Source organism: Sparus aurata, chromosome 7 (genome assembly GCF_900880675.1).
Source record: "Sparus aurata chromosome 7, fSpaAur1.1, whole genome shotgun sequence".
Taxonomy (NCBI): domain Eukaryota; kingdom Metazoa; phylum Chordata; class Actinopteri; order Spariformes; family Sparidae; genus Sparus; species Sparus aurata.
In genome coordinates, this window is record NC_044193.1 from 34480014 (window position 1) to 34506903 (window position 26890).

At 42.0% G+C, this 26890-nt stretch overlaps 1 protein-coding gene across 13 annotated transcripts in view; it reads left to right on the plus strand.

Annotated features, from left to right (window-relative positions):
- Positions 1-24036, plus strand: part of myt1b (myelin transcription factor 1b) — a 45987-nt gene extending 21951 nt beyond the window's left edge. For 10 of the 13 annotated variants that reach the window (XM_030424274.1, XM_030424278.1, XM_030424275.1 and 7 more), the window contains 17 exons: positions 309-1481; positions 3697-3831; positions 4467-4557; positions 4728-4844; positions 6875-7089; positions 8044-8231; positions 10420-10677; positions 11910-12061; positions 12698-12760; positions 13149-13217; positions 13722-13784; positions 14082-14162; positions 14829-15050; positions 16619-16710; positions 17123-17226; positions 18498-18641; positions 18766-24036. In XM_030424274.1, the coding sequence (XP_030280134.1) occupies positions 309-1481; positions 3697-3831; positions 4467-4557; positions 4728-4844; positions 6875-7089; positions 8044-8231; positions 10420-10677; positions 11910-12061; positions 12698-12760; positions 13149-13217; positions 13722-13784; positions 14082-14162; positions 14829-15050; positions 16619-16710; positions 17123-17226; positions 18498-18641; positions 18766-18909 (3311 nt within the window). In that variant the 3' untranslated portion in view covers positions 18910-24036. The remainder of the gene's footprint in view (positions 1-308; positions 1482-3696; positions 3832-4466; positions 4558-4727; positions 4845-6874; positions 7090-8043; positions 8232-10419; positions 10678-11909; positions 12062-12697; positions 12761-13148; positions 13218-13721; positions 13785-14081; positions 14163-14828; positions 15051-16618; positions 16711-17122; positions 17227-18497; positions 18642-18765) is intronic. The other 3 variants (XM_030424280.1, XM_030424279.1, XM_030424284.1) reach the window with 3 other exon arrangements.
- The last annotated feature ends 2854 nt before the right edge of the window (positions 24037-26890 follow it).

Consider the following 26890-nt stretch of genomic DNA (forward strand, 5'->3'; position numbering starts at 1 on the left):
GAACTGATCAGAATGGTTCAAAGGAAAGCAGCGGGGTCCAACAAATCCATTTTAACTCTCTTGTATTGTTCAAGCTGCATTTTACATTTCTCATAATGCAACTCAGTAGCAATAGCATACCCACACGGTTGCCTTTCATCTTCAGACTGGTGTTTTTATTTCATTGTGAGGTCACAGTAAATGACACAGCAAGCAGGACAATGATGCCAGTGATGATAAAGATATTGCTGACAACAGCTTTAGCTCAGTGCATGACTCACGTTTTCCTCTGTGTCACAGCTCTGACCTCTTCATCTCTGTTTCCACAGAGGAGGAGTGTGTGATCATTGAGCCTGAGCTCGGAGCAGCGCCACCTGCAGATGAGTGTCAGTCTCCCTCTCAGAGCACCGAAGAGGTGGCTAACTCTCTCCTCTGCCTCGGCCGAGTCTCCAACAACAGTGCTCCAACTGTGGCCACTCAGCAGCCTGTTGCTATGGAGACTGAGGAGGCTGTCATGCTGGCAGCTGAACAGGGCGAAGAAGTAAAGAGCGAGCGGGAGGGGGATATGAATGAGGGGGAAGAGGAGGAGGTGGCACACAGAGTTCAAGTTTTGGAAGAGTCATCTGGTCTGCAGATGGAGGTAACTGAAGTGGAGTTGGAGGAAGAGCATGGAGACAGAAGCAACCACACAAGTCAGGAGAACCAGCCAGATCTGACCGATGATGTCCACCATGAGCAGATCAAAGATGATGTGGAGGAGGAAGAAGAGGAAGAGATGATAGTGCCAGCACAGCAGGTCACTCCAGCAGCACAAGAGGAGGATGAGGAGAAAGTTGAGGATGATCACAAGGAGGTGTACCATATTTTGCCCATTTCTGATGTGCCAACTGCCATCCGCACCATCACCAGCACTGCAGCAGCTCAGGGAACACACAATGAGGCTCAAGACAACAGAGCCAGTCCTCTGGAGGACTACAAATCCCACAGAGCCAGTCCTCCTGGAAACTACAACACCAACAGAGCCAGTCCACTTGACAAATATGACTCTCATAAGCATAGCCCACTTCAAAACTACAAGGCCAGTCCTCCTTTGAGCTATAGCTCCCACAGGGCTAGTCCACTCGAGGACTACCTACCCAACATCAGAGGTGAGAACTATAAAATCCACAAAGTCTCATCTTCAGCCTCTCCCGACATCATCGAGGTGCAGTCAGATAAATCAGAGGAGAAAGAATTTGATGACATGGACGGGGATGACGAGCATGATGACGAAGACAGCTTGTCACAGCGTTCCACGGTGACGGACGAGTCAGAGATGTTTGACATCACCCGAGGGAACCTGGGCCTGCTGGAGCAAGCCATCGCCTTGAAGGCAGAGCAGGTGAAGCCGGCCGGGCCCAGCGCACTGCTTTGCGCCCCAGATATCCACCACCAGCGATACTTCACAATGGATGACAGGCCCAAGCACCTGGACGTTATCCGCAAGAGCTACTTTGGCAAAGGTAGGGCAGAGGGAGGAAACAAAGAGGGGAGGGCAGAGCTCTAACATGTACTAAGACGTGAACGTTGCTTGAGGTAGACAAAACATCAGGAAAATTAAGTCTGCTTCTTTATTTATTTTGTTAAAGCTTCGTTAGCATCACATGGTCGTGCTGATACAAGCAGGGCTAACATTTTGGTGATGAATTCAAGGATGCTCCACTATCTGATGGGGCTTTTCCCTGCACGTGGTTTGACCCAGCCATGCACAGCAGGGATCTGTGTTTCATGAAAACTGGGCTACCTCCTTGAAGGTGTGTCTTTAACTAATGACGTGCTTGTCTTTACTAGTGGGGTCAAAGGAGTGGCTGTAAATTGTCTTTCTCCCCACAGCACTATCAAAGAATAGCTCGTCATAGCTCCACTAATTAGGCTAAAAACATGTTTATTTTTTAAGACCCCCCCACAATAAAAGTCTTCCATTATTAAGTTACTCAAAAGCTTTCATTATGAATCAGCAGAGTACAAACCGGCACACTGGAGAGAAACTAAAACATAAAGGCGCTTCGGCAAAACACAGGCTTGTTTGAGGGAAAGAAGGGGGTTGGGCTGGCGGTGGCTGTGAGATGTCACTGCAGCCCACCTGGAGGCAGGGCAGGCATGCTTTGGCCCGCTCCAGAGAGGGTCCATTTTGGATGCGGTTCGCTTGATGGTTCCACGGTACGGTAAAACTAGAAACTAAAGCAAATGAGCGCAGCATGGTTGACCTCAACTCAGCCAGATGTGTCAGTGGAAGAGTCCCATGATACTTGATACTCGACAATAAAGGTGACAACATGTTCACTGTGATGGATTACCGATCTTAAGGAAGTTTCACGTGTTTGAAAGTTAATTGTTGTACCATAATGTCATGAATGAAAAGCAATGGCTCCCTCAAAAGTACAAAAGAAAAGTAAGTGAGAAATCAGTCCAAAGATGTATTGTAAGTAGTGAGGGGTGGACTCCATGTGTAATCAACCACTTGAATGTTCATTTCCACAGAAACAATCGGGCCATAAATGTGATGTCATGTAGATTAGTGTACAGAAAGTTGTGTTCTAAACCAGCACAAGGTGTTGTGTGCTCAACTTAAGGTAGGAAGCCAAGTGCACAAATAAACACAGTGTGCCAATTAAACAGCGATGAGTCACAGAGCACCGTCTCCATCCTCCCATCTCCACTGTAATGTTGATGAAGTGGTTCCAGCTGAATAGACTTCCTCGAAGAGCTGAGAGGAAGTGCTTGAAGAGAGAGCGACAAGGGACAACAGTGAGGGCGAGAACACAAGAGAGATGACAACACGTCCGAGAGACGGAGGAGAGGAAGAGGAAGAGCGCAGGTTGTTCCTGGCTCGCTGCTGGAGTGTTTACATGCAGCATGTGTTCAGGCCTTGTGTTTGACAGTTGGCACGCTGCCCGCTTATCACGCTCCTCATGGTATAGCAGTAGTGTGATTACATGCCTGGTAGTGCTGCCCTCTCCTTGGCCTCAGCTTCTTCCTGCGGTGACATTCCTGTTCTGCTAAACATTAATTAGGAGATGCGTGTCTCGTTAAAATTCAATTTGCAGGCAGATAGAGCGTCACACCATCCTCTCGCTCCTTTTTCCTCTCTCCAGTGCCACCGATAGTGTCTGGCCTACCTCCAGTAGCAGTAGAGAGAAGTCACTGATTGCGTGTGAATTAAAGTGGCATGATTCCTTCCTGATGTGTTTTCAGGTGTTGTTTTGTCCAAGCTCTGAAAAAGAGCCTTGAAAATGTCAGACAGGTGTAGCAAGGGAGTTGAAAATCATCAAAGTGTACAGGATAAGTGGGTCGACTTTGTTCATGTTAACGTTGAAAGAAGTGCCAGTATTTTATATAGTATATACTTTGATAGTGTTTCATTCTTAAAAGCATTCACAGAAACACACAAATCACATTTAGACTAATGCTTAAAACACATTTACAGATACATAAGACATGAGGAGCAGATACAGATGGTGCTGCTTTTATACAGTTGTCTGAAATATGTCTAGATTTCATGCTCAGCCAAGCAGACCGTCTGATGGCATTAACCACTTGCTTTTGTCCTCCTTATTCATCCCACCTTCTGCTATTTTCTCTCATTCCTTCTCTCCATCCCTCTCATCACTCTGTTTCTCCTCTCCTCATCCTTCTCTCCTACTATCACTATCTACTCTGCTGTTCACCTCTATCCAGAGAGCAGTAGGCCTGAGAAGAGGGAGATCAAGTGTCCCACCCCCGGGTGTGATGGGACAGGTCACGTGACCGGTCTTTACCCCCATCACCGCAGCCTGTCAGGCTGTCCGCACAAGGACAGGATCCCCCCGGAGAGTGAGTGTTCTTCAGTAGCTTGGAAGATAGACATAAGCACTGTCCAACAGTTATCAGGAGGGAGTGGGGAGGGTTTTGTTTAATTCTTTTTGCTGATGGTAGGGAAGACACATTTGTGTGGGTGAGCTGGGGACGGTCTGTGTAATTTCTATAATTCCAGATCTAGATGTTAGTTTAAATGGAAACATGGGAGTGTGTTCCACGCTGAGGTGTCTCCCTCTGGACTTAAACCATTTACTAGTGGCGATAACTCCTCTTTAATATTTAACAATACATTGTTTGACACACTGTTGACTCTGCGAAGAGGCCCCTTTGATGGAAAGTCAGAAAGTCACCCTCAAACATATATAACTGTGACTGTGACTGATTTAAATCATTTTTTTTGTTACAGTCTCTTACATGTAAAACATGTTTCGAATTGTTTAATTAATCAATGTCTGTGTGTGTCTGTGTGTGTGTGTCTGTGTGTGTGTCTGTGTGTGTGTGTTTGTGTGTGTGTGTGTGTGTGTGTGTGTTTGTGTGTGTGTGTGTGTGTGTGTGGTGTGTGTGTGTGTGTGTGTGTGTGTGTGGTGTGTGTGTGTGTGTGTGTGTGTGTGTGTGCGTGCGTGTGTGCGTATACTCTGTCTTCTCTCCAGTTCTCGCCATGCATGAGAATGTGTTGAAGTGTCCAACTCCTGGCTGCACCGGTCAGGGCCATGTTAACAGCAACCGTAACACCCACCGCAGGTATTCATAAATATGTTATAGTACAGTATCTGTGTAGATCTGTATTTGTGTTTGAACACCTGCGTTTATGCGCATGACAGTGTTATGCACAGGTTTTGTGTTTCCATTATGTATTTGCAGATTTACATTGTGTTTACATTCATCTTCCTCCTCTTCCTTCGCCCCCCCAGTCTTTCTGGATGCCCCATTGCTGCTGCAGAGAAGCTGTCCAAGGGCCAAGATAAGCCACATCTCTCTCAGCCAGGCAGTGAGCTCCTCAAAGGATGTCCCAATGACAGAGTGTTGAGGTTGGTCATTAATAAGTTTGCAATCATAGACGTACAACATTTTAAAGTGCTCTTTTTACAATTTAACCTTATTACATTTGATAAGTATGGAGCAAAAAAAAAAGTCTTGGATTTAACTGCAATATCCTGGACATTTGACATAATGTCAAATAGTGTCAGCTAACTAACATTGTTAGCATTATCTTTCCAGCTGAAAAGCTTTGGCTACTATTACAAGAGTGCATACAGTGTGTGCAGCATATGGCTGATTAACATTACCCTAGTGCTGTAGTTATATGTTAATGTGTGTTAGCTTCAGCTAGCTCGTGTAAACATATATATATATATATCTATATATATCTATATATATACACACACACACACACACACGTCAGCTAGCCAACCACTGAGTCCTTGCATATCCTGATGTTATATTCTTCCACTCTGCCCTTGGCATACATTGACACACCCATCTCTGAGAATTTCTTTTTTCACTAGTTGACTAGCTTTTTGAATTTCTTTTACTCTCCATTTAATTATTAAACAAATTGATTTCATAATTGATATATTCAGTATTATTTTCACCTTATGTGATAACACTTTAATGCCATTTGTTGGTTCTCGGGGTCTGTAGATGCAGTGGTGAATGACATGGCATTCTGGGCAAAATGAACGTTTACCCCACATGAAAGCTGTCTCCTCCAATCAGAGCCCCACACAGCTCGGTCCTTCTCATGATTAGCTAGTTTACACCTGGGCCACACAGGAACCACAGAGACAACCCTGACCTTGGTTATAGTGCCTCTGAGGAGAGGTAAATCTAGCCTTTGAATGGCTCAATATAGCAAGAAAGTCTTGAAACATTCAGTCCAGCTGGTCAGTCATTACTGCCCTCTCAAACACTGATACTTCCTTATCTCCATTCATCTCTCCAACTGGTCAGGCACCATGATCATGGCTAGAAGAATGATAATTAACACAAGCCAGACACTGGATGTTATGCTAAGTCCGCACTCTTCCTCACTGGAATTTTAATTAATAATGCGGCTGATAAGCTAATTATGCAAGTTGTAGGGGCATTGCGAGGGGATAGGAAAAATAATTGCTTTCCATGAAGAATTCCTCATCAGTGGTCAGACAAAGCATCAAGGACTGAAACACGGCTTGCTTTTTTTCTCCTCTCAGATTGTTATTGAAATGCACTTGGTTGTCTGGTATGTATGGGCTGAATAATCACTTATGCAATCCATGTTCTAAAAGAAATCCATGTTGAATAAATAAAAATGAAGAAATCCCCTGTGAACAGTGGTAGAAAGTTTTTTACTGTCATAAAAATCCTCCTCCAGATGGGAGCTTGTATTTTTGGTGTGCAACTGTGTGAAGGCCACCCTGACAGCAGTGTGACTACAGGCCAGGTCATGTAGCTTATTAATGAGCGTATGGTTAGAGACCAGAGACTGTGACATGGGCTTCAGTGAAAAAGATGAGGGTGACTGCACTCCCCCTGCCTCTCTCCCCGACCCCCACCCCGCTTCCCTCTTTCACCACCCCCCCTTCTTTCTTTGCCACTCTTTTCTTCTCCTCCTCTCGTCTTTCTGTCTTCCCCCGCCCCTCTGCCTCTCCCTGGTCTATCAGTGGATTTACGCCAACAGGTCTGACAAAAGCCCAGGCTCTCCAGGAAAACGAGAGGGCTTAAAGCTCATAAATTCCATGCTGTACAACATGCAAATGTGCCCTCTGCTGATAAGAGAGCTTTTAATCCTGCTGCACTCCTGCTAAGTACACTGTTGCCCCTATCTTTATTCTCTCTATGTCACTCTACCTCCCTCTCTCATTCTCTTGTCCTCTTATTCTCTTTTTTCTCTTCTCTCTATTTGTTTTTTATGTTTATTGTGTGACTCTTTATTGTGTTGATCCTCTTTTATACACCATCTCTCCCTGCCTGCTCTTTTCCATTCTACTTCCTGCTTTATTTCTTCTTAATCCCAAAGTGCACCCCTCTTTACCCCCCCAACCAGCCCCACCCTGACGTCCTCTCCTTCTCCTCATAGGCCCATGTGCTTTGTGAAGCAGCTGGAGATGCCTCAGTATGGCAGCTACAGACCCAACATGGCACCGACTACACCTCGCGCCAACCTGGCCAGGGAACTGGAGAAGTACTCCAAGGTGTCCTTCGATTATGCAAGCTTCGATGCTCAAGTGTTCGGGAAGCGCATGCTTGCTCCAAAGATGCCCACCAGCGAAACTTCACCCAAAGCCTTCAAAAGTAAGAGAGGCATGCTGGTTTCTGTTGCGTAGTTCTGGCTGGGATGTGGTGTGTCGGTTAAGGCTTCCTTTTTATATACACGACTGGTTGTTCTTTTATTAAAGGAACATTTCAACATTTTAGGTAAAATACCACAATGATCGCTAATAAATGAGAAATTAATAGTTAATGAATTATTTTGAACAATAAGATGTTTTACAAACCAATTGTTATTGTATAACCATAAACATTATTTGGATGTCGATTGTAAAGTTGCAACTGATGTTTATCAACCTTTACAACTTCTAAATGGTTTATACAAGTTTCCCTGTTTGTTAACCATTAATTGATTATTCATTTAACATGTATTAATGATGGTTATTATAAAATGTTACCATAAAATAAGGTCATAGGTTTGATACCACACTCTTACCTGTTCATTGAATATGAAGCTACAGCCAGGAGAAAGTTAACATGTGTTGTTTGTGTAATGTGTACAAATAGAGAAATCTGTGCTAAAACCATAGTGTAAAAAGATAGTGTTGTGCTTCGTGGGCTAGCGCTTGGTTGATTTAGCTTAGTGTGCCTCTGTCCAAAGGTAACTCAATCCAACTAATATCATCTCTGAAGCTCATTAGTAATCGTGTTTATGTAATTGTACTATATAAAAACAAGTTGTGGTTGTACAGGGAGTTATGTGCCAGGCTAGTTGTTGACAGGGGACAGTGTTTTCCTAATTTTGAGTGTTTGCTTTTTGAACAGATGAAACAAAGGATAAAACTTAGAGGTTTTTTCTAACCTTTCAACAGAGCCAGGCTACCTGTTTCAGCCTGCTTCCTGTCTTCTTTGTTTTTTGTTAAACTCTCTCCCAACAAAGTATTGTACAATATACCTTTCTCACCTGTATCCTCCAGTCTGTTGTATCCTATTTTTAGAATCACCTGGCCTAAAGTGGACTTTTTTTCTCTGCTACAGCTAAGCCCTCATTCCCCAAGTCACCATCACCCAGCCTCAGTCTCCACGCTTATGGGAAGAGCTCCTCCCTGGCCTATGACTACTCCCATGATGCTGAGGCCGCTCACATGGCTGCCACTGCCATCCTGAACCTGTCCACACGCTGCTGGGAGAAACCGGAAAACCTCAGCACCAAACCCCAAAACAAAGTAAACACACCATAGTCTTCCATTTCTATGTTTCTTCAGGTAAATTAACTCTTATCCAGGACTGTAAATAGAGAGCAACAATATGGGAAGAAATCCCCCCTCAAACAGTTCTTAGGTGCTCTTACAAAAATGGAATGAATTGTTTTTGTGTGGGTGATGTCATTATTGTATGTATTGTAGCAGTTGGAGAAGGAGATTATTAGCTGATTGTAGTGCAGATTGAAACATGGCAGGCCACAGCAGGTGCGATGAGAGGGGGAGGTAGTGGGTGTGCCTCTCCTCTCCCCTCCCCTCCTCTCCTCTCCTCTCCTCTCCTCTCCCCTCCTCTCCTCTCCTCTCCTCTCCTCTCCTCTCCTCTCCCCTCCTCTCCTCTCCTCTCCTCTCCTCTCCTCTCCTCTCCTCTCCTCTCCTCTCCCCTCCTCTCCTCTCCTCTCCTCTCCTCTCCTCTCCCCTCCTCTCCTCTCCTCTCCTCTCCTCTCCTCTCCTCTCCTCTCCCCTCCTCTCTCTCCTCCTCTCCTCTCCTCTCCTCTCCCCTCCTCTCCTCTCCTCTCCTCTCCTCTCCTCTCCCCTCCTCTCCTCTCCTCTCCTCTCCTCTCCTCTCCTCTCCTCCCCCCTCCTCTCCTCTCCTCTCCTCTCCTCTCCTCAGTTTTTTGTCCCCCCATAAACTGCATGAATATATCATCAGGAGACATTGGCTTACAGCAACAGGATGCTGTTGAGATGCAGTTGCATCACCTTTCTCGTCCTCCGTCATCCTTTCATCCCTCCATCCCACACACTTTTCATGTTGTTATTGAATTTGGCTGACTGCCAGTTCCCTGGATTACTTTTCCACCAGGTAGCCTTTTTTCATTATCTGCCGGACAGATCTCCCACTCTCTTTCTCCACCCCCGCCACACTTTCTTTCATTTTCTTTCACATCTCTTTTTACCCTCTTTTATCTCCCTCTTTCCTCCCTATGCAAGTCTAACTGATTCCCTTTCTGTCCCTGTCTATACCTCTCTATCTCTCACTCACTTCCTCTTTCCCCTCTCTGTGCACAGGAGGTGTAATTGGAGCACCACTTTCCCCCATATTGTGATTTTTAAAAGCCTGTTTGCCTCACAGAGGAGAGAAAGTGACTGCTTCATCATTTTTCCGATTTCCTGACATGGTTTTAGGAAGATAAAAAGTGAAGATTAATGTCTCTGGCAGCACAGAAGAGCAAGGTGTTGTTCAGCAAGGCACCGATTCAAGAGCAGGCCATAGCTGTGCAGAATTACAGTGCAGATCAACCAGGGACTGATCTGGAATCAGAGTTGGAGGCAGTTGAAATCCAGTATTGAAACACTGGAACACTGAGCTCATCAACCAGGCTCTGGGAACTGTTCCCACTTTTTTTCGCCTCTTCTCCTAACCCTTTGATTTTTCTGGCCCTTGACCAGCTGATAGGAGCGCCATTTTAGATGAATGCTGAAAACATGGCTCGCTGCGCCCTTCTGTGTCTGTTCACCTGCCAGCACTATAATAGAGCACGAGAGATGTACCATGCTGGTGGTGCTGTTGGCAAGTATTTGCAGAGTACATAAGTTATCATTACTAGCATGCTAAAGCAATGAAGGTGGCGTTCTCCCAAAAGGTGTATGATTGTATAAATGTTAGTACAAGCTTGAGGGAACATTTACAAGCAGGTAAAGGTTAAAGAGTGGAAACAGGAAGAAATCAAATTATTCACCACAATAAAGTATAGTCTAAGTCAATTCCTCCCTGAATGTGATTGTGGGTTATATTAAGTTATGTTTTGGGAAAATGCAAGTATGTAATGTATTTGTAGCTCAACAACTGAATCTGCTCAAGAACGCAATTAAATGAATCACAATCATAATGACTGCCTCTCATATGTAAGTACACCAGAGGAGACTGCAGTAGTCATTTATATTAGATTGCATTAGTGAGCTTTGTGTCTCTATCCATTTCTCCCAGTCACCAACTGTGTGTGGAGCCTCGTAGTATTATAGCCAGAAATGCCTTCTTATATAAACAAACAGTGCAAAATATAAATAGATTATATACAGCAAAACAAAACTGATAAAATATTGGTTTGTGCGTATGTTTTACTATGTATTTGTGCAATTGAATCTATTTCAAGCAACTTTTGAGCAAAGATTGGATTGTATGATAAGCAGATATCTGATGTGTTCTCTCCAGGAAATGGACATTGAGGTGGATGAGAACGGCACCCTGGACCTGAGCATGAAGAAGCCCATTAAACGAGAGGGCAGTCTATCTGGCACCAGCCCCGGAGTTCGCTCCCCAGACCCTTCCTCCTCATCTTCTTCCTCGCTTCATCACGGTGGGAGCAGTGGGATGACATCACCAAACTTACACAACTACAAGCAGGAGGAGTGGGAGGGACCTCTGGATTACACCAAACCCAACCGCCAAAGGGAGGAGGAAATGGATGAGGTCAGTGCATGAACAAGTTCCAAACATGCAGTATTCCCTGTGACAATAGTCACAGAGGAAGTATTGCAACATAAATAATAACAACCCAAATTTCCCCGGAGGCTTTGAATAGATACACACACATATTTACACCATTTTGTCTTCACCATTTATTTCACTGAAATGCGAGAGTTACTGTACAGTTAAAACATTGCACTGTGTAGAAGAGGTGGTGTGTCAGGTGCATTGCACCATCCTGACTTTGGCATATGCTAATTTGTACTCCTTTGAACTTTTTCAAAAGAAATATAAAGGGCTTTGAGTGTAAATTTTTTATGAGGACACTCTGCATCACTTGTCTATTAAAGAATAAAAAGGGATCAGAGTAGAGACTTGTGTGCACACGGTGGTTTGCAAAGTTTCTTTGCCTCTATACAAATACACAAACCATAGCAAGAAATCCAAAATTATCTAAGAAAGTCATTATTAGCTAAAGGTCCAGTGTGTAGGATTTAATGACATCTAGTGGTGAGGTGGCAGATTGCAACCAACTAAACACCACTCGTCTCTCCTCCACTATGATGGCTGCTCAAACATGTAAAAAGCTAAATGTCCTCTGTAGAGCCAGTGTTTCACTTCATCATTCTGGGCTACTGTGAAAACATGGTGGTGCAAGATGGACTCCTTGAAAGAGAAACCACAACTTCTGTAGATATAAAGAGCTGATTCTCAGGTAAAAAAAAAAAAAAGAAAGAAAATACAATGCTTTGTAGTTTCAGTTGCTTACACACTAATAAATCCATAATTAAGAATAATATATTGAATCCCTGCCCACAGATCCAGAGTCCTACACATCACACCTTTTGTACAATTTAAATGTGAAAAGAACCAAAGTAGTATGATTGCCAAATTTGTGCTGATCGGAGCAGCAGTAGCTCAGTCCAGAGGGACTTGGCATTGGGGCTGGAGGATTGTCAGTTCAAATCTCACTGAGGCCTATATGGAGTGAGTCTATTTGGAGTGTGGACTGATGCCAATTTACCTCCTGGGCACTGCCATGGTACCCTTGAGCAAGGCTTGCCTTACCTGTTCCAGGCACCTCAAACGGGACAGCCCCCCCACTCTGACACCTCTCCATTAATGCATGTTGTTGCATGTGTTCCGATTTCAGGCCCGTGTTTGGAAAATAAATAACAGCAGAGTGAAAAAAATAAGATACATTAAAGTAGGTCTACTTCTTCTTGGTTTTACAGATGGAGCACACAGGCCAGTCGTTCATCTCATCTGACCAAGAGGACTGTGACATGCAGGACTGTCTAGAGGAGAGGAAGTACCCTGGAGAGGTTACGACCCCAAGCTTCAAGGTCAAGTTCCAGCCTAAGGATAGCAAGAAAGAGCTGCTTTCGTAAGTATCATGATAACGACTGTATAGCCACACTTATGGCTCTTTGAGGCTGTTGTGCATTGAGCTAAATGCCAACACCAGCATGCTAAAATGCTTACAGTGACCATGCTAATAGTAGGCATAATGTTTACCATGCTGACCATCTTAATGTGGTTAATATGTTTTTTTAGAATGGTAACTGCATTTTCTAATTAGCACTATAAACAAAAAGCAAAGCAAAAATTGGTCTAATGATGGCACCAGATCAAAAATAAAGGGCTCTGCTATGCTATTACAATTGCCCCTGAGAACATGAATGTCAGTATCGAATTTAATGCAATAGCTGAGTTGGTACTTCCTACAAATGTCAACCTCATCTTGACACCACAGGAAAAGTCACAGTATCAGAATCATAAGAATTCATCCTCTGGGGACCATGAAGTCTCTGCACAATTTCATGACAATCCATGATATATTTTAGTCCGGACCAAAATGGAAGACCGATCATCCAAATACCCACACTGCTAGCACCCCTAAAACCAAGGCTGGAAAATAACTTGCAGCAGAATGTTCTGATTCAATCCTCCTGCCTCCTGTCTAACTCTGCATCTGTCTGTCTGTCTGTCTTTTCTCCTCTATGCACCACACCCTCTCCAGCTGCCCTACACCTGGCTGTGATGGCAGTGGTCACATCACTGGAAATTATGCGTCCCATCGCAGGTATGCATCATCGCAGACATACTTGGGCGATAGAGAATGCTAGAAACTCTTATATGAAATGTTAGCTCTATTTAGACTGAGCGGGTTCAAAGCGGACACCCCACAACTAATTCAAATATTTTATTTGATCCTGACATACCAGAGGCAATAATGTAGCGTGAGCCTAGGAAGCAAAGACAATCATTGACTTTGATATGCATCAGTAATTTACCTCTTGCCGTCTGTCCTCTTCTTCTTAAATGACCTTGGTATGCCTTGCATTCTTGATTTCCCTTCACTCACGTCTTTCTCCTCTCTCCTTTCAATCCCCCTCACACTTGCTTTCCTCGCCCCCTGTTTCCTTCCTCTCTTCTTCTGCCTTTGCTTCACTCTTTCTTCTCTCTCTCAGTCTGTCTGGGTGTCCTCTCGCTGATAAGAGCCTTCGGTCCCTCATGGCGGCCCACACCCCTGAACTCAAGTATGTCTGCTCTGCACCTTCACTGTCTTTTCACTGCCACTTACTTCAGTGCACTGCTACTGGCACTGACACTGTCCAGCACCACAATGCTTCATTTTGCTGAAGTGAACTTGTCTTGTGTTGCTGTCTGCTGCCTGTGCTGCTGCTACATCAGTCATGGTGTATTTTTTTTCTTAATCTGGCTTGGACTATGCTTGCTTTCACTTCAACCGGTTCTTGTAAATGTGAACTGAACATTTAATTACATTGTAAACGTAGCCCTTTCCTAGAAATTAAGCTATTCACCACCCACCATAGACAAGAATGGCAATTTAAATGGCAAAGAGCTTGAGTGAATTGAACAAAACAGCATTCACAACAATGAATGCAATGTCAGTGACTGACTTTATCTCATCTGCATAATGGCATTTTCCTGTAGACATACCTCTGTGAAACCTCTGAAACAATGTTGTGTTTTCTTCTAACCTTGTATTAAATATTCAACATTGCTCTGCACTTCCCCAGATGCCCCACTCCAGGATGTGACGGCTCAGGTCACATCACAGGAAACTACGCCTCCCACAGAAGGTGACAAACAAAAACACAGATTCACTCACCAAAACACATCCACACAGTCAGTCAGAGAGGCCTAGTGACAGTCCATGGTAGAATTAGTCAGGGATCACATACTTGCACATTTCCACACCTTTCCATTATCCTATTTACGGCCATACTAGGCGTTTTGAGTTGATTTGGTGTGTAATTTGGTTGAACAACCTCTGTGAAATTATTCTTCCTTATATTGTTCTCTCCCTTTATCAAGCAATCACTTTACGAGACCTTTTTTCAACCCTATGTTATCAACTCCATACTTTCTGTTTTCAGTCTCTCTGGGTGCCCGCGTGCCAAGAAAAGTGGAATTAAAACTCCTACCAAGGACAACCAGGAGGACTCCGAGCTTTTAAAGTTCGTACCGCTCAGAAAGCCATAATGTCTGCTTTTAGTGAGACTGATGGTAAAAGTAAAATGTAATTTAAAAAAAGCAAGAGAGAGAAAGAGAGAGAGAGAGAGAGAGCGAGAGAAAGAGAGAGAGAGAGAGAGAGAGAGAGAGAGAGAGAGAGAGAGAGAGAGGAAAGTCACTGTGAACCATATGCAAAGGTAGTGTCCTGCCCCCATAATTGAATCAAACAGTCAGGCTGATGGGAAAATACACTGCAGATACTGATTCTGAATGTAGTTCATGGTAGAGAACCGTAGAGTAGATTATCACAGAAGAATTACATGGGCTTCATTTTGCATTTGCGCACAAAACAGTTATTTTAAGAGCATGCTGATAACATCATGTGTTAAATCCTAATAGCTCTTGCATCAGTAATATTTTTCATACATATATAAGATGTCAACACAGAAAACAAATTTGGCCCATGAGAGAAAGTATATAACTGAAATCTCTAATATTCTCAACTTTCTCTACAGTTTATGTTTTTGGATCCTCCTCGTCTAACCTGTGTGCCCTCTCTCTTTATTTCTCTCCCTGCTGCCTGCCTTCAACACTCCTTCTTCTCCCTGTCCTTCTGCACCGCTCTCCTCTCGTCTCTGTCTTGTTTCCCGCTTTGCCTCTGCTCCCTGCAGATGCCCTGTGCCGGGCTGTGACAGCCTGGGTCACATAAGTGGGAAGTATGCTACACACCGTAGTGCCTACGGGTGTCCGCTGGCGGCCCGCAGACAGAAGGAGGGTCTTCTTAATGGCACACCCTTCAACTGGAAGGCCTTCAAGACAGAGGGGCCCACTTGTCCCACCCCAGGTTGTGACGGCTCCGGACACGCCAACGGAAGCTTCCTCACACACCGCAGGTAAACTGCATGCAGACAGTTTTTTCTTCATTTCAACTCAATAAGAGTGAGAAAATGGCTGTGGGAATTTAGACTTGGTTTGACAGAGGAACGGGACTTTGTTTCAACATGTTCAATTTAAAGAAATGGTTCTACATATTCTTAAACCCCTTCTTGATGAGTCTATCAATACCACCCTCATGGTTTATGTTATTATGGAGCTAAAGCCAGGAGATGGTTAGCATAGCTGTTAGGGCCCAAACACACCAAACCAACGTCAGAGAACAGGCAGCAAAAAAAGAGGACTTTTGTGTCCCTTCACTTCTCCTGTCAGACTACAGCTGACACCAACTGTGTGACTGGAGAGACTTCTTCATACCACCAGGTGGTCGTCTGTATTCATCATTCAAAAATGGAAACCGCAAGACCGGCAGATATTCAAACCACTGCTATGATCAAGCAACATTTTTTTACCCCACTATTACCACTTATGATCAAGGATATATCTGATAAAGAGTTGCAAATGTCACTGGCAAAGGGGGGGGGGGGGGGGGGGGGGGGGGTGAAGAATAAGGAGCAAAGGCACCATATGGGTGAAATCGTGAATATAACAGCAGCAGGCTATAGGGAATTTCCCTTTCCTTTTCTCTTTAACTTCTCATGCACTTAATCTGTTAACTAAACAGCCAATCAGAGTCATTTCTCTCACTAATGTGCTCCACTGCTGATTCTACCTGTTCAGTTGGCCAAAAAGTCACCAACAACAGCCTACTGGTGTCAACAGTGCGGGATAGATGCTCACCAAAGGCCCGATATAGGCTGACAGCCATCTGTTGGCGTGGTGTCAGGGCTTATAGACTTGAAGCACAGAAAAAAGCCAACCAGGCTCTGTCTGAAGTTGAAAATCATTCTGACCAGCACTTATTATAATGGTGTATCTTATTTTAAATTGACAGAAATGGAAATGTGTAAACTAATGTGGTTTTATGTTGCAATGGTCCAGGCACTTACCTTGAAAATATCTTGAAGCTAATTGTTTGTTTGTTTTTTATGTGTTTTGGGGTAAATGCCTGAAATAAGGTTTAAGACATATCCATGATTTGTGCCAAGACATGAAATACATCAGATAATATCTCCTGTTTTAATAATAAAGCTCCTCCGTGTGTTAGAAACAGTTAGCGGTTGCTAACGAGTGTCTGAATGAGACTACAGAGGTTGTCGGGGACATTAAACGTCCTCACAGCGAACACGGAGACTCATCTACTCACTAGTCCGTCTTTACAGGCCCATTCAGTCACAAACTATTGTAGCTCTAACTTTACAACTCGTACATTGATCAGTTTATAGAAAACGTGTGTAGTAATTGTGTAGTAAGACTCTTAGTAGTGGAGATGTTTAAGTCATGTGACCATGATGTCGTCTATTTATAGCCTAACATTATCTTTTTACTTGTGTTTGAAAAATCATAAAAGTGGTGTTCATCTGTGGAGATTAGCAGGCCGATGCTAACTTCCAGATTAGTCTAAAAATACTGTTATACCCTTGAGAACAGTACAGTGACTCCCCTCTGTGTGTCACTTGTGTCTCAGCCTCTCAGGATGCCCTAGAGCCTTGTACGCCAAGAAGAAGGCAAAGTTCTCCACAGAGGATTACCTGAGCACCAAGTTCAGAGCCAGTGACGGTAAGATAAAAAACAAATGTATAGATCAGTTTGTGTGTAGGCATGTGTATACACAGGTGTGTGAGTGTGTTTTTTTTTTGTGCGCAAAAAATAGGCCATTGTTTTCGAGAACACTACATTAAATAGTGAGGGCATTTTAAAGTGTTTCGACAAAGAAAAAAATCGCACAAGTAAAACTCAAATGTGAACTTACATGTGACCAATCAATACAGGAACTAATTGTTTTGCTATAGTAGTGAATGTTGAGTCAGGTATGGACACATGTCCAGGTTCCTGAAGCTTTGGGATTCAGAATATGCCCGCAACTCATCAATCATTTGAATAAAAAATGGAAAATGCTCAAAGGGCCACTGACACATTGACCTACCAGATGCTGTTTGCAAATCTAATGTATCTGGCTTTTCTCCTTTAGTTTTGGACAATGATGAGGACATCAAGCAGCTCAATAAAGAGATCAACGACCTCAACGATTCCAACAATGAAATGGAGGCTGACATGGTCAACCTGCAGACTCAGGTGTGTGTTTTTTCTGTTTTTGTTTTATGTTGACCTATAACCTGTCCTCTGTATTTTTCAGCAAATGTTACACCTCAAACAGGAGAAAATCATCTGTGCATTAGTTGGAGAATATTTTTAGCTGCGGATTAAACCACATTTCCATTCCACAATCCAGTATGTCTGGCAGCACGACAGTGGATGTGAGACCGAGTCACAAAAAACAACAGTGTGTCATTCATGTTTCTTTAATAGTTTTTGAACAACAGTGGAGCTCTATGGCACAGATGAATAACATATATCAGGCTTTGATACACACAATCAATTTTGATACACTAACATTTAAAATCCCACCAAGTGTGATCCATTCATTTTTGTAACCTTGCAATGGGATTGCACCAGCCGCAGCGCTTGTCAACATGTTGAGGTTCCAACCTCTGCAGTCAGTACTAAATGATTACATGAGAGGGCACTGGTGTGAGATTGACTGCAGTTTCAACCCCAAACAGACAGAATACCCTACCATACATTAGCTGCAGGATAGCTAGTGACAAGTACATTGTAGTGGATTTCAGAACGTCTGCAGCTCGTTAGGCCGACGGGGCGAGAAGCGAAAGTGAAGTTTAATCAACATTTTATCCTATAAATATATTTTTTTTTAAAAAAACTCCTTGACTTGTCCTCAGCTTGCCGGGTCCAGCAGCTGTCCATCGGTTAGCGCTAACAGGGTTGCTCGTTAATTGACAACACTGGTGTCTTTCCCTTTTCTCCGATCTGTTAGTCCAATTAATTGCACAGCAAGCCATAATAATGTGTGATGCTTGCATTAGACAATATCCCAAAGGCATAAACACCACCAACATGGCCGAGAGGTGAAGATCGGTGACTTGAATTAGCTGAGGTGAAGCTGATCAGACAGCTCGTGGCTAGCCAAGGTTAAGTTGGTTGGAGCGCGCCCATCTTCCAGCTCGTCGTTCATTTGATCTCATCTGCACACCTATAAAGTTCTGTGACTCCGTTATGCAAGGTTGTGACTCTATTGCGCTGACAAAAATCTCTCATGGAAAGATAAACATTTACATTTCTGGCAAGGTACTCAGAACTTCTTGTGTGGTAGTTTGTGCTTCAATAAGTGTCTCAAACATTACCAGTTGAGGCTGGCAGGTGTTAAAAATAGTATCACCAGACTCACTTTGAATATTAATTTGTAGATACAGATTAAAATTTACAGCAGTTACAACATTCAGCCTACAGTGGTACCATTGTTGAGATGTTGTTGCTATGTATTGCAGATCTCATCCATGGAAAAGAACCTGAAGAGCATTGAGCATGAGAACAAGATGATCGAGGAGCAAAACGAGGCTCTGTTCATGGAGCTGTCGGGTCTAAGCCGTGCTCTGATCCGCAGCCTGGCTAATATTCGCCTGCCACACATGGTGAGTTGTCGTCTACATACACACACCTGCTCACACACACCTTTTTAAATGATGTCATGCAACTGCTGAGATGAATCTTTCCTTGATCTTCTCAGCTGAAATTTGGTTGTTGTTTGTACCACAGCAGGAGCCAATCACCGAGCAGAACTTCGACAGCTACGTAAGCACCCTGACTGACATGTACACCAACAAGGACTGCTTCCAAACCCCTGAGAACAAGGCTCTGTTGGAGAGCATCAACAAAGCTGTGAAGGGCATCAAAGTCTGAGGCTCAGCACACATGCGCGCACACACACACATGCACACACACACACACACACACACACACACACACACACACACACACACACACACACACACAAACACACACAAACACGGAATGCACGCAAACTGTCCTGAAGCACAGGAGCGTGAAGGAGGTGGAGATGAAGGAGAGATGTTGAAATACTCCACAATATATTGAAATATGATTCAAAAACAAAAAGGGAATTCAGGTTATTTAAATAAATGGCAACTTAAAAAAAAAAATCAACCCAGGGAGCACTCTGTTAGAAGAAAAGTGACGTGGACCAAAATCCTCCCCATGCTGGGATTAGAAGGAGGGAAAGATCCTTCTGCCAGGATGGCTGGAAAAGAGACTAATGTTGGAAGAAACTGTATCTGGGGGTTTGATATGCTGTATGTTTACCTGTTGTCTCTTTGTGTCCTGCACTGAAGAGGGGTTCACTGTTGCACGGATGATCAGATTTTTTGCACTCCACATAGACTGAAATGTGGAGCGACGCGAACACGACTGCTTACAGGGCGTAGGCGACATGAAGAGGACACAGACAAGTTGGACGTGAGGACTCTCAGACTCTGCCGTCCTGTAGCATGCACTGTGGCCAGCGTGTGCGTTCACCGGCTCCAGAAGCTTTCTGATTAATGACAACACACACCGGCAATATGAAGCATGCACTAAACTGAATTTGTGTTTGCTTTATTAGTGCAGCAGAGCTGTCAACAGTGCAATGTTGACTCAGTTTAGTGAGAGGGAAAAAAAAAACTTCAAGCAAGGTCATGAGACAGATCCTGGAACAGTGTAGGGTTTTTATTTTTTGGGACAGCTGATATCATGATTTGAAAGCAGCAGATAAATCCTTTTGTTCCTTTTTTTAAAAACTGATAATAGTAATAGTGTGCACACATTTCAGATTCAGTTAGTCATATCAATAGTATTTATCAACATAGGAACTGCACTTCATTTCCATGAATAGTTTTGTGGTACAATAATTATTGTTATATATGAATTATTTAAACCTGTGAACTTTTAAATTGTAACTTATTGCCATTTATGTTATTGAGGTTTATTTATTTGGAGCAATCTATTTATTAATTTTGTTTTGTAACACAAAAAATGCGTCTTTACTGATTTTCATGGTCAAAGCGATGTCTTGTGTCAATATTTTAAGAATTTAAGAGATAACTGACAAGGCATATTTTGTTTTGAGGACTTTTAAAAAATCTTTTTTAAGTGCAGATGTTTTATAACTGACAAAAACATTTGATAATTTTGCAAAAAAAAGTTATTTTTTGGGTTCTTCTTCTCCTTCTTTTGTTGATGTTCTTTCTGTTGCCGCTACATTCAGAAACTCACTGCTGAGAAAAAAGAAAGTATGTATTTATTATTTATTTAATATGAAAGAAATTGACTGATATGGCTGTATATTTATTTTGTTATTTATGTGCTTGATGTGACAGTTGAGTCTGAGTAGTCTTAAAGCTAATATTTAAATAAAGAAACAAAATCAATACAAATACTGTTTGATTACTTAGGCTCATAAATAGACATACCAGCAGCTGATTGTAAAGACAAAAAAATAAGAAACCCAACAAAAGCAATCACTGTTCTGTTGCTATCTGGTCTGGTGTGTGTTTGCTTTTGTCAGGTAAAAGAAAACCAAGAAAAGTTTTAAAAAAATAACATAGAGTTAAAAAATGTTACCTCTCCCAAGCGCTTTGTAGCGGCCAGCACTGGCTCATCCAAAACCTCTGTAATGTACCATAGATGATTAAGTCATGCTTTGACCTTTTTTCTTATTTATTATTTTCATCAGTACAATGGTACATATACAGCATAGAGCTCTGTTCCAGCTGTGGGTTTAGGCTGGATGTATGGCTCTAAAACACATAGACACACACACACAGACAGACAGACACACACACACACACACACACACACACACACACACACACACACACACACACACACACACACACAGTGACATATCCAAACCTTAAGGATACTGTAGGATGGCTTCCTTTGACAAACTTCTATCAGATAAACATACACACCCTTGTAGCCTTATTCTAGATTAAAAATTTTTGATGCACAAAGTGCCACTAAAAAAAAAATGAACTCACTTTCTTTCCTGATTCTTCGCATTTCTGCAATGTAACAGTGTCTGGTCCTGGGAAGACCAAGGCATCAAGAGAGTGGTGATTGTTTCAGATGCCTTTATTTCTCTGCCAAGATGGCCATTAGTACGCTATATATACATTCTGTATAAATAGATTTTAAAGATGCTATATATATGAATATAAACATACATATATTTTTCCAGTGTAATTGTTGACTTGCTCTTCATCTCTTGTATTACCTTATCAAAGGATGACTAGTTGTCTAGAAGAGATGTGAAGGGCGTTCTCAATAGAAGGCAGTTACACCTTATTTAATACCACTAAGACCTGTTGAACTGTGGCTTTAAACATACAATTCAGTCAAGCTGAAGGCAAAGTAGGCATTGATGATACAGGACAATATTTTGGAAGAGTTTTCATGGGTTTCCTTTTTTTTCCTTTCCTTTATTTGTCTGTCCTTGATCCAGAAATGTCAAAAACATCTACTGTGTGTTGTAATACTGAACCTGAGAAATGACTGTCAATTTGAAACTAGATTGTTGGCTCTTTGTTCCTAAGTGTCATGTGAGTTCATGTATAGAAAAAAAAAAGATAATGCCTCTGAATAATGTTCTGCACATAGTGTTTGGCAACATTGTGCAGTTACTTTATTGTTAATGGTAAGGCCTGCTCGCTGTGGGCCCATTCTCTCTAATGTTGAAGCAAGCAAGTAGGAGACGTTAGAGTAACCTGCCTCTGAGTGATCTGTTTCAGCTACTGTGGTGTACAGTATTATACCCTTGTGTAACTCTGATGTCAAAGGCATGTTGTAAATGTGCTTTTAGCCAATGTAGAATGAAACTCCTTTGTGCACTTTCTGAATAATCGTTGAAAATGCCAGCATTGAGTATCGACTTGTAAGAACCCTAATAGATCACAAGCAATAGACAGAATACACCGCCAATGGAGGGTGCATTACAGTACAAAGCATTGTCACACCTGTTTGTTGCTGTTCACATGGAAAACATGCTGCATGGTTAGGTCAGACATCTCTTTGATTCAGGGGGTTCAGCCCGTGCTGTTCAAAATGTATAAAAAGGCAGTAGTACTTTCTATTCCAAACAAAAACCAAAAGAGATTGACAGGAAGCAGAGTTTGGTTCTCAGGTGACCGAGGAGAGCTGCTAAAGCAGAACAGAGCAATGCCATAGGTCAGCCAGTCAGCTGAGGCTAGAGGCGATAGCAGCGGCTGGATCAAGGCCTCGTGTGAAATGAGATGAGTGTGTGGGAGTGGGAAATTGATTTGCCAGGCTACACAATCTCCCCCTTGTTTTAGGAGGAGGCGTTTGTTGCATAAATATGTGTCCATCACTCAAAAGAATGTCAAAGCTTTTTATGACTTTTAAACCCTCCCTCACCCCTCTTCTTCATGTCTTGTGTAACCTTTCCTCAGGAAAGACAGTTCTGATGCATTTGGTTAACAAAGTAGCATATTCTTCCTCTCTTGAAATGCACGAGAATACTACCCAAGAGTGTTAAGACTGTGAATATTCTCCCAACTTATTTGATATGGCATGACCCTTTTAAACTGCTTGATGAAACTGACTACTGAAGTATGTAAATGAATAACACTGAGGCCATGAAAGCATAGCATTTTCAAAAAATGTCAGCTGAGAAAGAAAATACAGCCTACGGTTGGTACTGTGCCCACGCACTGTATGTTTTCTAATTTACATGAAAGTACTGAGTGATGGAGTTTTATTATTCTAAATAGCGAAGGAAATTAAAAAATACTGGTCAGGGTCCAGTTTCCTAGGCACCTGGAATGAAAATGAATTTAACAGGATAATACTTTCAGGGAAACCAGCCCAGACCAAAATCCAGCTGTGTGTTTCAGAGGGGGGAGGCACACCTTTGCATCCTGACTTCATTTTAGCTACAAACGTATGTTTGTCAAGAGCAGAATGGTCACACTTGAATGCACACATAGACTAATGAGAAAGAAATGTCTACTTAAGTGGAACTTTTCATCAAGCTGAGCAGAACCAAAAGCCTCCCCTCCTCCCCCTCCTCCCGACTGTAGTTACAAGCTGTGTGGTCTTATCATGTGTGCCTTTCTCACTCCACTCATTTCAATATATAGTATGTTTACACTTGGCAAACCTGGTTCAAATCCTGTTGAAAACATTAGGTCTGGATCTCTTAACCAATACTTTTGGAGATTACTATGTGTAAGAAATAAAAATGGATTAATGTGTCTTTTACATGCAGGTAGAGGCCATTTTGTGAGAGGGATACAAAACATGAAGCTTTTGTTAGGCGAAAGAAACTGTGATCTCATTCTGTCAATTCAGGTACCAAACTGCATGGTCAGTTTCTGTGAAGGAATCTGAAGAACAACATCATTCACATCATCTCTAGATAATGCGTCAGTGTGCAGGGCATTATTTTGAAACACGTGGAAGTCTCTGTACATATTTGTATTAAGAAGAAACAGTGTTATTGTTGTTGTATTGAAACAAGTTGAAAATGGTTTTAAAAAAAAAAGTTTGTGACAAAGAAAAAAAAATCCACAGCCAAGGGTTGTCCTGCTAGCACATTTTTACAGAGATAAGCTATTTTTACTGGTGATTTTCTAGGCATTGATATTGATATCCTTTTAAAAAAGTACAAAACTTCCAAAATTACAAGCACTTCCACAAAGATAGATTGTATGGTCATTTTTGTTACTTTTGTAGATGTGGTCATTCCTTTGCTACCGCACCATTTTGTAAAGTGGGACAGGCCTTGGCTGTGTGTCCTCGGGGTCTCATGTTTGTTTTTGTTTTTTGTTCGGGAAGTAAAACACTGTAGATGGGCCCCATTTGTGACTGTGTGTTTGTGTACTCGTGTACATGTTCCCCTGTTCCTGTGTCAGTGTTATAAACCAGAGAAGTGATGTCAGTTATTGTGGGGGTATGAACCATTTTAAATGTTCTCTATGAAAAACACAAATAAAGAATTGTAGACAAGTTTGACTATGAATCTGTGCTCTCTCTCTCTCTCTCTCTCTCTCTCTCTCTCTCTCTCTCTCTCTCTCTCTGTGTGTGTGTGTGTGTGTGTGTGTGTGTGTGTGTTCGTGCAGGTGCACACATGCCTGAGGACCAAATTGAGTTTTATCCCTCTGGAGTGAGGACATTTCTGCGAGTTGAGGACATGGGGTCTGTGCGCACTTTGGGAGTGGTCTGAGGTATAAGACTTGGTTAGGGTTATAATTGGGTTCAGGCAGTGATGAAATTAAGTGTAAGTACAATTACCTCACTTAAGTAAAATTGTAACTTTAATTTCTACTTTATCGTTACTTTAGATACTAGTTACTTTGAAGATCACATGCTGCATTGGAGCCAAAGTAGCACTTTTTAGTAATTCAATTGGAAAAATGCTGAATGGAGATCTGATACTTGGTCAACCCACAGTATGCAGTGTATACATGTGTAATTTGATTTTTACTTTTGATACCTACAGGAGAAAAATAAAGAATATGTCATTCTCTTCTCACCCTCATGCTGTTAGAAAGTCAGATGAGGGTTGACTAAAGTACCATTTGTACGGGAGACTTTCACTTTTATCAATGTAGTATTTTAACACCATATCTATACTTTTAAGTATGATTTTAGGGTACTTTTTAAATCATTAGTTTAAAGATGGGGTTAGATTAAGGGGCTAGCGAGTACATCACGTCATGAAGGTCTTCACAAATGTAGAAAGACAAATGTGGGTGAGACTGAATGTTTCATGCAGCAGCACCAGGGCTTGTTAATATGTAAAGGGAATGCATATCATATACACTGACACACATGCTTCCTTACTAACAAAATGGGGGACTTACATATAGTTTTTATGATGAACACCACTGACATCTGGTGGCCTGTATAGTGAACCAACATGTTGTGGAGACCCACCACTAATGATTTTTGTCTTTATGTTGATGTTTTTCTCAGTTGCTTTGGGACAATCCTCAAATGATAATCTTTATTCTCAGAACATCACAAAACTATGTGCATTTCAGGTTATGTACATATATCTGCCACTGGCCCAGTGATGCATTTGTGTGTTCTCATTTCATCAAAATAACTTATATTGATTTTCATTGTGTAATTCACATGCAAAATATTATAGCCAACGTACTTGTTGTTTGATTAGTAACATGGTAATCTTAACATCTTAACACATGCAACTTGATTGCATGTTGTCTAATTTAGCTTACAGGTGCAACTCTGCTCAAACACAGAGTTTGTCTAGTTTTAAGTAACTATCACAATCAAAAAAACAACTAACATCATCAACAGAGTGTAAAGAAACAACAGTGTAGATGTTCTGTCTGTTAAAGATGTCTCCCGAAATTAGCACACTACCCAGCTAGCCCTGGCCTGTTCTGTCTCCTACAGTTTTTTTCGATTGCTAAGACGCATTGGTCGAAACTGAGGCGACATGTTCAAAACTCTTAACACAGTCTGCATTTCCATCATACAGCTCAGCTCAACAGTTAATCTAGTGCCCAAAAGTGTGTCTCACCAACAAAACACTTCATACTTGTCTCAAAAGAAGCTCATTCAACAAAACACTAGCACATTGTCTCACTTTGGAAACACACAATCACTCTTAACAAACGGAACGACAAAATACTTACAACAAAGAACATAACATCAAATACATCTTATATTTCAAGTTAGAATTACTTTGTCAGGTAAATCAGTATTTTATATAGGATCTTTTGCTGCACTTTCATCAGATACCACAGCTCTTGGTCTTCCTCTCCTGGCTGCTCTTCTCACTCTACCAACTTCACCTGCTGCTCTTTGATCCATACTTGCACAGGGAAAAGAATCAGAAGCCACTCCTTTTGTATATGCTTTCTAATGAGGCCAAACGCAGATCACCTCAATCAGTTTTCAGCTGAAAACTACCATTAGCTGTTTGGAATTGCATCTTCGTTTTATTTATTTTTTTATTGTCAATATTTTGATATAATTTTCAATAGATTCCAATGTGGCTGCAGCAGAAATTCCCAGTGTTTTATCCCCTGTCATTCTGTTTTGAGTGTGTTTTTAACTGTTTTGAACAAAATGTGTTAGCATTTGAAAAATGTGCTGTTAAAGCATAGTGTTTTGCAGAATGAGAAAAGACTTCATCCATTTCAGTGACTGTGGTCTGAATGCACTTCGTCTGAAAGCAATGAAAAGTGAGACACAGTTTAGCCCACATGCATTTCTGTTTTGCAGACTGTGCTAAGAGTTTTGAGCATGTTGCTTCAGTTTCGACCAATGCGTCTTAGCAATCGAAAAAAAACTGTAATACCACTTTGTAGCTCAACAGGTGGCAGTCTGATAGTCCTGTAGTTTCAGCTGGGGGAGATGTATGCAAGTGGCACATTTGCTACCTAGACTAATAACTAAAGAAAATAATCTTACAGTCACCAGAACAGTGTTGGTATGTCTTACAACAATCACCTCTGATTTGCTCAAAATAAATAATCAGTTCACAGAGTAAGATGTGGCAATAATCCGGCTCTATACGCCATTTTCACCTGCTGCTGATGCCTGACTCTCTCTCTGGTGTCCAACCAGGTGTCACTGGGAGGTTTACATTCCTTCTGAATGTATCTAAGACAACTGTGTGTTCCGAAACACAGTTTTGTATGAATTTATGGGTTGAGAGCATAAATCACTGTTGTTGCTAAGCATCCTTAGAAATCATCTATTTTAACATGATATATTTTTAAAGTAGGGGAGACCGGGGATGATAGTAACACTTTTTGTTTGAGCAAGTGTAACTCAGTGGTTGTTGGTGCTAGAGATCTCAAATTTTGACATGTGGTACCCATATTTGTCT